Below are 10,930 nucleotides of genomic sequence, written 5' to 3'. Positions count from 1 at the left end.
AGGAATGGAGGGAGAAGGAATGGAGGGAGAAGGAATGGAGGGAGAAGTCACGTCCCTGCGCAGCGGCCGGAGCCGCCCCAGCCTCCCCCGCCGCCGGGCAGCTCCCGCCGGGCCCCCCGCATCCCGGCCGGGGCGCCGGGTTTCCATGGGGACGGCTGCTGGGGGCCCTGAATGTGGGGCTGCGACCCACCATTGAGAGCATCTTATTTACATCTCTAGAGGAGCAAAGTCTCTGAACTTCAAAACCTCCTTTCACAGATTAACCGTCTCCCCATTCTCCGCTCCACCCCGTGACTTTGACACCGCATTCAAAGCCGCTGGTGCAGCCCCCCCCGGCCCCCGGCCCTCCTTCCCAAAGAGGGGCCTTTTCAAGTGCAAAGCCATGGGGTTTAATCCTCCTTCCCCTCTCCCATGGGCCAGAGTTGGAGTTGGAGCAGCATTGCCAGAGTGGGGCCAGCCCCTCACTGCAATGGAGAAACCTCCCTCCGAAAGAACCTCTCCCCATTTCAGAAGGCTCTGGAATTTAAGGAGCCCATTTTTGGCTCCTTCTTGGCTCAAGCCAGGATGCATCCTGGCTTTGTTTCTGCCACGATGGCAGTGGGATTTATGCCACGTACCAGTGGGGCACTCGCAGTGGAACTCGTTGATCTTGTCGAGGCAGTTGCCGTTGTGCAGGCAGGGGCTGCTGGCACACTCATCAGTGTTGATCTCACAGTAAACCCCCTCATAACCTGCAGAGAGACCCAGCACCGTCAGCACCACAGCACGGGGTGGGCACAACATGCAGGATGGGTGGGTTACACCTAGGCACATCTGGTCCATCTTTAAAAGGCAGCTCAGAAGCTGTTCTACAGGTGGTGGGACCTGAAGCACAATGTGCTCCATGGTTGTCCAACCCAGATCTCCATGCCTTGGCTCAATCCAGGACAGCAAGGTTGGCAAGAGGAGTCCAGTGCAGGGCTGATGGTGCCCAACTCTCACCTCCTGTGCCCCCCACCACTGTGGGAGACCACACAGTCTTTACCAAGCTCTTTCTCTTCAGTGCAGCCCCCAGGCACTCAGGAGCTTCTCACCCGACCCAGCACTGAGCTGAAGCTCAGGGACACCCAGAACCCTCCCGCTGCCCACCCACAGCACCACGGCCAGTCTGCAGGGGTCTGCAGAGCTGCCCACCCACCGGGCATGCAGATGCACTGGAACTCCCCGATCTGGTCCAGGCAGGTGGCATCGTTCTGGCAGGGGTTGGAGAGACACTCATTGACATCGATCTCGCAGCGAGGGCCCGAGTAGCCCTGCAGACACTGGCACTGGAAGGACCCTTGGGTGTTGATGCACTTCCCTGCATGCTCACATGGGTTGGCTCCTGCAACACACAAGCACAGCTCACAGGACGTGCTCCTGGCTGCACCAGCACCTTCCCCAGCCGCTCCACACGAGCTCAGCCCCAGCACTCACCCAGAGAACACTCATCCACGTCCTGGTTGCAGGCTGGCCCCATGTACCCCGAGGGACACGTGCAGATGGCTTTGCCATTGACGGGGTTGGTGTCGCAGTTGGAGCCCTCGTTGCAGGGGTTGCTGATGCAGGCGTCGTCCAGGTGGCACAGCAAACCTGGGCAGCGAAAGGCAGGCGCACGTCAGGGGCGATGGGCACACAAGTCTTTGTGAAGCAAGACTGCAGCAAGGAGCCAGGGGACATGCAGGGAGCTGCCACCCTGCACTGCGGGCAGGGGACAAGGAGGGGCTCACCCGTGCGGCCGTGGGGGCACTCGCAGTAGAAGGAGGCCACCCGGTCGTGGCAGGTGGCCCCGTGGAAGCAGGCGGCCATGGCGCAGTCGTCGATGTTCTCGCTGCAGTCCTCGCCCGTCCAGCCGTTGACACAGACACAGTTGTAGCCGCCGTGGTTGTTGTGGCAGGTGCCACCGTTCTGGCAGGCGTTGGGCATCAGCTGGCACTCGTCCACGTCCTCAGTGCAGTACTGACCTGCCAGGGGACAGGGCACCTGCGTGAGGCCGGCGCTGCCCCCCTCCCGCAGGCTCTGTAAGCAGGACAGTTCTGCCCACCCAGCCCCTGGCACCCCCCAGGGCAGGACCTGTCCTCCCAGCCCAGCCCCGTGCCACCCTCACATCCCTGCATTACCTGTCCACTCGGGTGGGCACTGGCAGTTGTAGGTGTTGACACCATCCACACAGGTGCCCCCATTCTTGCAGTTGTTGCCTGGGCAGTCATTGATGTTTTCCTCACAGTTCTGACCCGTGAACCCTGCACAGAGGAGATGTCTGCTGTGATGCCAACTGACCAACTGGCTGTGCCACCACCTCAGCCCCCACCACCCCCTGCCAATGGCAGGTTGCTCATTATCAGGTGCTGAGCGTGTGCCAGGTGCTCCCAACTCATCTTTGAAGCAGCCGCCTGGTTTCATCCCCATCTCTATCCCACCTCTGCCAGGGGCTGGTTCTGCTGGAGCCTGGAAGGCAGCAGCTTCCTCTGCTGATGAGGGCAGACAAGGTATCCCTGTGCCAAAGCCCCCAGGTCTGGAGACACTTGCCCTGGGCAGCAAAGGATCTGACTCCACGGCATAGCTGGAATGAACCAGGGCTGCTCCCACGAAGGCTGGTGGCACCCAGTGCTGAATCACCAGCTTTTAATTTCACTTGTAAAGAGCCTCAGCAGCAGTGCTTGCCCTGGAGGGGGATCCAAGTCCCTGTCAGGGTGAGCCACCTCCCCACAGGGCACTGGGCTCATCCCAGCCCACCTCTTGCGTGGGGAGCCTGGCTGCTTGGGTTTGTTATCATGCCCACCTGATAGCACAGCACTCATGGAAACCCTGCCTCCCCCAGCCTCTCCACTAGAAACAAAGCAGCCAGGCCCTTCTCAGGGCACCTGCCAAGCCACCCGTCCCCCTCTGACCAACATTTGTTTAAAGAGCTGCATTCACTGTATGGCCCCCAAAGCCCCTGACCCAGCTGCTGCCCAAGAGCTGGGGGTCAGGATGGCAATGCCAGCCCACATCAGTTCCCCACAGTGTCCATCCAGTTCCCCCAGACTCCCCAGGATATTCTGCAGCTCCAGGCCAGGCTGCTCCCTGTGCAGACAGCTCAAAATGTTACCTCCACAGGTAAGGAACGGGTGCTCAGACTCATCCTCTGTGGGATCTCAGACCCTGGCCCAGCTGAGGGCTCTCCCTTCGCCCTCTCCATGTTTTTCTCTCCTCAGCCCCATCACATGGGGAGCAGCCACAGGTTTTTATGATTGCTGGTAGGAGCCCAGAGCACACAACATTGATTTGCACCTCATTTTTAAGCAGCTGGGCTGAGACCGAGCAGCAGTAACTGGCAACGTCCTAGATACCAGGATTAACTCATTTTGAACCATCCCAATGAGTAATTAGTGCTGCAATTACTTTAAACTCAGGGTTACATTCTACAGCGATGGCACGATAAAACAGCCCAGATTAGTTTAACTTGAAGAAACCCCGCACGGCCAGGCCTCTCCAGGAATGAAAAGGGGTCATTGTTCCGGGTCTGCTGCACCACATACCAGCGTATCAATCACCCCTTATCATGAGGAACAGCCCCCCGTCCCTCCTGCCTCTGCCCGTGGCTGCACAGTTCCTGCAGCGAGCCCTGTGGGATGGTGGAGGTGCCATCCCGCCGGAGCAGGGGCTGTGCCACCCCACGGGAGGTGAACCAGCTCCTGCAGGATGCAAATCTCCTGGCAGCGGCCCACGGAGCCGCAGCTGGGTGTGGAAGAGCCGATCCTCCCGGGAGCAGGGATGCTGCCCCAGGGCCATGCCTCACCCCCCCCCGACGTGCCCCACGCTTGGGCTGCTCAGGGAAAGTGCCTTGTCAGCAGAATGGTGGGGCAGGGCCTGGGCTGCTCCTCCTGCCACCTCCACCTGCCCATCCCTGTGGCAGTGCTGCTCCGAGGGGACAGGGCTCGCAGCTGCTCTGACGGAACATCGCCCCTGGGAGCTCATCCTGGAAAGAAAGGCTTCCTTCCTGGCACTGCTGGCCCAGTCAGCGCCACACCTCACTGTCCCTAAGGACAGGAGCTTTGCTCCAGCCTGGGTGAGCAGGAGATCCTGCAGGGCCCTGGGTGTTCTGGATGGTTAATGAGATCCCTGAGTTACTGCAGCCAAAAGATTCGGGAAGGGGATTGAACCTCTGAGCCCGTGTCAGAGATCAAGACAAGATCCCCCACGCTGCTCACAGGGATCATGTATCTCCCCCCAGCACCAGGCTGGGCTGCCAGGATGCGGGAACATCTGTGCCCATCCCCACCCGGATGCTGTGTCCCCAGCAGAGATGGGGCAGGAGCTACAGGGAGGAAGGCTGGAGCTCCCTGTGGCAATGCCAAGCCCTGCCCAGGGTGGAGAGCAGAGAAGGTGCCCACCCTTCACTCTGCAGGTGACCAGAGGATCAAAGCAATCCCACAAGAGGCTCCTCAGGCAGCTGCCCACAGCTTCCTTCCCAAGGAGAGGGCAGATGTGTCCCCTCCACATCTGCCACGGGTGGCCAGTGTGGCTGGCTTGGGTGAGAAATGGCACTTGCCCTGGCAAACACAGCCTGGTGTGGGCTGAAACTCCACTGTTTCATTTCTCCAGCTGACCCAGGGACTGGGGGAGCATGGGGTTGCTCAGCTCCTTCCGCTCCCTGCCCTGACTGCGCTGCAAACCACTGTCTGAGGGCAGAAGTGAAAGGGCTTGCTGGGGTCAGGGGCCCTTTCACAGCTGCTGTTCTTCCCTCCGACTCGAAGGGTGCCAAGCTCCCTTCCAGGGTGCCACCACCCCTTCCAGGGTGTTGAGCTCCCAGGACAGCCCCATCTGGCCCCCCCACAAGAGCCCTTCATGCCAGAGGCTGTAATCCTGCTGGGCTGCTCTGGCACTTGCCAGAGGGAGCAGCAGCGAGCACGGAGAGGGTCTTCCTTCCCCAACTCCATTTGCACTCGGAAACTTTCCAAAATAGCTATTCCGGGCTAATTATTCCACTCTGGAAGTGGATTAAGCTAAAGCGGAAAAAGGCACTCTTATTCTGGAATATGAGCATCCGCACAGGGGCCTCTGCTCAAACAGTTGCTTTGGAAGAGCTATTTTGGTGAAGCACCAAGCATAAAAAGCCCCCAGATGACCTCTCCTCCTCGGGCACTGCTGCCCAGCGTCTTCCCAAAGGCACGTGGCACGACGAGTTTTGTCCCTCCCAGAGTCATAACTCATGGGAAGATTGGGCACTGCCTGTTTAAGGCGGACAGAGGAGCTGCAAGAGGGTTCCCCAACCCCTTTCCTCCCCCCCTGGGAGGCAGTCCCTACCTGGCAGGCAGGTGCAGTCGTAGGTGGTGTCCCCGATCTGGCGGCAGGTGCCCCCGTTCTGGCAGGGCGAGGGGTTGCAGGGCACGTAGAGGTGCTCGCAGTTCTGCCCGGTGTACGCCGGCTTGCAGGAGCACTGGTAGGTGCCCACCTCGTTGGTGCAGCTGCCCCCGTTCTTGCAGACGGGCGGGGAGATGTTGCACTCGTTGACGTCCTGCTTGCAGTTGGCGCCGTGGAAGCCGGCGGTGCAGCGGCAGATGTAGTGGGCTTCGAAGGGCACGCACTGGCCCCCGTTGGCGCAGGGGTTGGAGGCGCAGGGGTCGGCCTGCTGGCAGGTTTTGCCTGGGGAGGGCAAGGAGGGAGGATGAGGATGCAAGTTGCAGCTCAGGGTCTTTGTGGCAGCGACCTGCGCCGGGTTGCAGACCGGATCTGGGACTGGTTGTAACTAATCCCCCTCACCTCAGCCCCCCCATTAACACCGTGCAGGAGGGTCGCAGCTCCCCCAGCCTGGACCCTCCTAAACTCCAACCTGAGTTTGCAGAGCACCCTCCCTATCTCTCCCCCAGAACTGAAGGAAGCCAAAACCACAGGCATCTCTCCATCCATGGGGCTATTCCAGGAGCTACCACAGGCCGTCCCTCTGCCCCCGGCCGCATCCCCCCACCACACAGCGACATCCCTCACCTGACCACCCGGGCGGGCAGCGGCACTTGTACTCGCTGAGCGTCAGCAGGTCGCAGGTGCCCCCGTTCCGGCAGGGGTTGCTGAGGCAGACGTTGTCGCGGGGCGTCAGGCACAGCTCGTCGGTGAAGCCCAGGCGGCAGGCGCAGGTGTAATCCACGGTGCTGCCACGCACCACCGCGGTGCAGGTGCCGGCGTTCTTGCAGGGGGAGCTCAGGCAGGGGTTGGGCAGCTGGCACCGCTCGCCCACGTAGGCACCGCTACACCTGGCAGGGGGGCGAGACGCACCGTCAGCGGGATCGCCCCGAGGGGGGACGGGGGGGCACCCGCGCGAGGCCCAGGGACCGGCCCAACCCCGCGCCGCATCCCGGCACGCCGGGCTTGGCGGTGGCGGGGCTCTGCCCTGGCTGCTCTGGGCTGGGAAGAGGAAGATGAAAGAGGTGCTGGCAACAAAGGCGTCCCCCATCCAGGGGCCTGCACAAACTTGCACAACCGCAGCCGCGGCGCTGATGCCCTGTGTCTCATGGCAGGGAGAGTTCTGCCTCCCCTCTCCTCACCGAAGAGGAAGCCGAAGCACAGGGGACACATAGTGGAACCAGGAGGAGCGTCCCCACACCCGCACCCACAGACCCCAGTAGAGAGGTGAATCCATGGGGCCAGGCAGCAAGGGGACATCCCTGTACCCATTTTTATCCTCCCTCCATCCTAAATGACTCAAACGTGATCAAACAGGGACTCAGCATTGGCTGGCAACAGGTGGGACATGATCCTGCTCCTCACAACCAGCTGAGAGCTTCTCCAAAGCCAAATCCCGCGTAAGGAGGGATGAGCTGCCCTGGCTGCTGCGTCCCTCTGTGTAGGGGCCCTGAGAAAAGACCCCCCGATGACACCACCAGCTCCACCATCTGTCAGTGTTGGCCAACAGGGCTGCAGCAACTGCCTGGTGCAGGACTGGGCCTGGCAACAGGGACATGCCCCAAGGGCAAATCCCACCAGCCATCCCAGAGGGGCTGGCAGGACCACACAGAGAGGGGAAGGTGTCCCTTGGGAAAGGGAAGACAGAGCAAAGCTGTACACCTGACATCAAAAGATCCCAGGAACGAGACACAAACCCACTCACACAGCACCTCTTGTATCACATCTGCAACACACTGATGCTACCACAGGTTTTGTCCCCAGCCAGCCCTGCTCACTTTACACTGCTTCCACAAGGGATGTTCTGCCCTGGCTGGGCTGTGCCAGGCAGCTGTGGCAAGCATGGCACGGGAGGAACTGTCCCACACCACGAGGGCTATGCCACCACGGCAGCACAGGGCACACCAGGCTCAGCTCATGCTCTGCTAGCAGAGACCTTGAGAGCAGAAATAAATCTGGGATCCTGCATGCATGGCCATGAGGCACGGGTAAGGTAACCCCTGCTGGAGGTGATGGGTAGGGAAGGTGACAGCACCTGGGCACTGGGGGACTGTGGTCCCCGCTGTGCTTTGGTGGGCTGGGGCTCAGGGCACCACGTGCTGGCACCTGTTGCCATCAGAGCTGCTGGGATGTTGCATTCCCGAGCCTCGTGCGCGGCCTCCAAGGCTCACGTGGCAGGGGGGCGAGCAGGGGGGTCCTCGGGAGCGCTGCAGGGCACAGCATTGACCTGCAACCCCCAAAACATGAATGTGGGGCTCCTCCAGTGAAGCACAGCCAGCAAACCCCCACCCTCAGGCGCCCCAGCCTGGAGCCACCACTCTTTGCCGCGCCGTGCCGGCAGCACGACCACGTTTTGGCCCTGCTCTCCCCCTCTCTTCTTCCCTACTTTTTCTTTTTTTTCCCCCCCTCTCTTTTTCTTTTTTTTTTCTTTTTTTTTTTTAACCCAATTCTGATTTCATTGTTGGGGATTGTGTGAGAATTTGTCAGGATTCGGAGACATTTTGAGTTAATGAGACGGCATTATCCAGGCCAAATGAAAAAGAAAATGTGTATAATAATAAATCAGGGCATCTGCTCGGCACACAAAGGGCGGCGGGGAGCAGGTGTGCATCCTAATGAGGCAGAGCAGCTGCCGGCGCCCGCGGACGATGCCCGGCTCGCCGGCGGCTCCGAGCCCGGGGCGCCTCGACCGCGGGGCGACGGCGCTTCTGGGTGGCTGAGCCACGGCCCCGAGCGGGGGAATGCGGAGGTTGGGGCCGTGGCTGCCTGAGAGGGCTCTTTGTGCGGGGCCCGGGCGAGCGGCACAGGCACGACGCCGGCAAACCGCTCGGGTGTGCAGTCATCTGTTAAAATCTCCGCTTTCTCCCCCCTAACTCCCCCCGCCTCCCCGCACCACACACGCTTTTTTTCTTAAAACAATCCTCCGGGCTCTCTCGCGGCGGCTGGCGGACAGGGGGGAGCGTCACGGGATTCTCCAATGGGAGAAAAAAACGGAAAAAAAATTTCTTTCTTAGTCAAAAAAAAAGAAAAAAAAATAATTGGATGCTGGACAAAGAGCTGCGATGGCAGCGCGGGAACGGCCACGGTGGTGCCGCCGTGGGCAGCCGGGAGCTGGAGACGATGCTTTGGGACCAGGAGGTGGTGATGCTCTGCATCCCGGGACAAGGCAGGCGGCCAGCAGGGCTATCTCTGGGATTGGGGTTCCTGCGCCGTGAGGTCAGGGAGAGGGGCACGCAGCCCAACACCCTCCCACCCAATTAGTTTTCGGACCGTTTCCAATTTCAGCGCAGGCGAGCGGGTGGTTTGAGCTCAGGGATGGGACGTCGGAGCAGAGCCCAGCCCAAATTTGGGCATGGCTATTAGCCAGGAGGTTAATTAGCGATTGGAGGAAGAATTCTGAGGGGCAGGGAAGTCCCTGCCTGAAGGCACAGGGGGGTTGGGGTCACTGGCAGTGCCTGGGTTGGGGACTAACCCACGCCTGGCTGGGCTGCCCAGGTGCTTTCCAGGCTTTTGCTTCAGGAAACCCCTCAAGATGCATGGAGTTGGTAGATTATTTTTAAATTAATTTCTATTTGTTTGCCTTAAGAGCTGATTTATGGCCGCAATCAGCTCCAGAAGTGAGGAGGGTGCGGCACACGGCAGGGAAGGGTTCGACGTGGAAGGGCAGAGCTGAGCGATGGGCACACATGGACCAAGGAGGACCAGGGTATGCTCATGCTCCACATTCCTCCTCCCAGAAAAGGGGGTATTTCCAGCAACTCTTCAGAAAACAAGCAATACAGCACGGGCACCCTTAAAATCCAGCAGTCACTGCTATAACCCACTCAGGAGGAGTTGGCGTTGCACAGAGCGGGGCTGTGCCACACAGACCCTCTGGGGATGCCTGGTGATTCCTGAATCACAATTTCAGCCTCACATACCCACTGCACACACCAGCCCCCAGCTCAGGGAGCCCTCTCAAATCCTTCCACATTTCTAAATCATCTCAGTTTCTTTTCCAAGGCAGTGCCCAGGACATCCTCCTCCCTCGCACTTCCACACTGCTGCCACATCATCTGTAGATGCTCCTGCACAGACCAGTGCTATTCCTGCCCATGTCTGCAACAGCAAGTCTGAGATGAGGCAGGGAAGAGCACATTCCTGGCTGTGGACAAAGCCACAGGATGAATTCCACCGTTCCCTTCCCTCACAAGTCCCAGAGCTCACTCACAGACTCTGGAGCTGCATTTCAAAGCCCAGCGACAACAGCGGCTTTAGAGTCCTGGCTGCGGAGGGAAGCCTGGAGACAAGTCTCACATGCAAAGCAAGAGATCAAAAACCAGGTGAAGAACCAGGACAGTCCAAGATGTAGTTATTTTTCAACTTTCCCAGGTCTGGAAAGGCCGGATTCAGCAGAGTCAGGTTCAGCTCCCAGTTGTGCTGCAACCTCATCATGCATCCACCTACTTCTCCAGGGACTAAAAACCTCTCCTAAAGCTCAGCCCAGGGAGCTTAGCTTTATTTTCTGTAAAAAAACACACCAGGGGGTGGTGGTGTCAGGGCTTCCAGCTGAGCAGACGTGGAGGATGCAAGGTCCCCGCAGGCTCAGCCAGGTGAACATCACCCTGTGGTTTTTCCTTTGGCATTTCCCAAGCAAGGGCTACCCAAACCAAACCCCAAGCAGCTTATGGAGATTAGCATACGAGACATTAAAGCTACGCTTTAATTATAAATATATGTGTTGGCAGAGGACAGGGCGGGTGCTCCAGGATCAAAACAGCTCAGAAGGGCCATTAGAAAGTAGCTTTGAGGCGGTGAAATGTGGCCAAGCTCCCCGGGGTCCTGAGGAGCTTCTGTGAAACCCCCAGAGAGGCCAGTGTGGTCACACTCCCAGCTCCACGTGTGACGTACACCCTGTTCCCAAACCAGACAGGAATGGCTAAAAATACCGGTGTTTCTCCCTCCCCCGAGCGCAGCTGAGAACCGTTTCCGTTGACTCATTAACCTGCTGAAGAGGCATCAAACACTCCACCCCGACGGAGGGTGACGGAATCCCGATCCTGGGGATGGCCAAGCCCTGCTCCAGCCCATGACGATCCCTCTCCCAGCACCATTTCAGCACATGGAACAAGTCACGGCAGACTGACTCACAACCCTACACTTCTGGGGTGTTTTCCACCAAGGGACAAGCACCAGACAGGACAGGGGACAGCAGTCAGTCCCCATCCCTGTGGACGGGATGTTGCACATGGTCCTTGCAGGGGTGAACACACTGATTTACAACCCCCGAAAGTCTGGGGCCGCCGTCCATCCTGGTGGCTTTTTGTTTCAGGGCAGGTCAGGCAGAGGCTGGGGGCTGGATTCCCACAGCTCTGGGCTGGGATGTGTCTTCCCCCTCCATGCTGGCCCAGAGTGAGCACCCGCGTGAGGGGGAGGCACATTAATAATGCACCGCGCTGCCGACCCATAAATCTCCAGCATGATTCATGGCCAGTGTGAAGGGTGATGGAGAAGGCCTCGTCCAAGGTCAGACAGCAAGTCCCGGGGGACA

The 10,930-nt window shown here is 59.5% G+C and overlaps 1 protein-coding gene across 1 annotated transcript in view; it reads right to left on the bottom strand.

Annotated features, from left to right (window-relative positions):
- NOTCH1 (notch receptor 1) overlaps positions 1-10,930 on the bottom strand; it is a 43,808-nt gene that overhangs the window by 18,355 nt on the left and 14,523 nt on the right. The window contains exons 3-9 of the mRNA XM_027687799.1: positions 5,989-6,251; positions 5,308-5,646; positions 2,139-2,261; positions 1,749-1,982; positions 1,456-1,611; positions 1,178-1,363; positions 618-731 (exon numbers count right to left, since the gene is read on the bottom strand). Of these exons, the coding sequence (XP_027543600.1) occupies positions 618-731; positions 1,178-1,363; positions 1,456-1,611; positions 1,749-1,982; positions 2,139-2,261; positions 5,308-5,646; positions 5,989-6,251 (1,415 nt within the window). The remainder of the gene's footprint in view (positions 1-617; positions 732-1,177; positions 1,364-1,455; positions 1,612-1,748; positions 1,983-2,138; positions 2,262-5,307; positions 5,647-5,988; positions 6,252-10,930) is intronic.

The sequence above is a fragment of the Neopelma chrysocephalum genome, unplaced genomic scaffold (genome assembly GCF_003984885.1).
Source record: "Neopelma chrysocephalum unplaced genomic scaffold, ASM398488v2 Primary Assembly neopelma1_74, whole genome shotgun sequence".
NCBI lineage: Eukaryota > Metazoa > Chordata > Aves > Passeriformes > Pipridae > Neopelma > Neopelma chrysocephalum.
The sequence above is the reverse complement of the archived record's forward strand: the minus strand, read 5'-3'. Positions and strand labels throughout refer to the sequence as shown.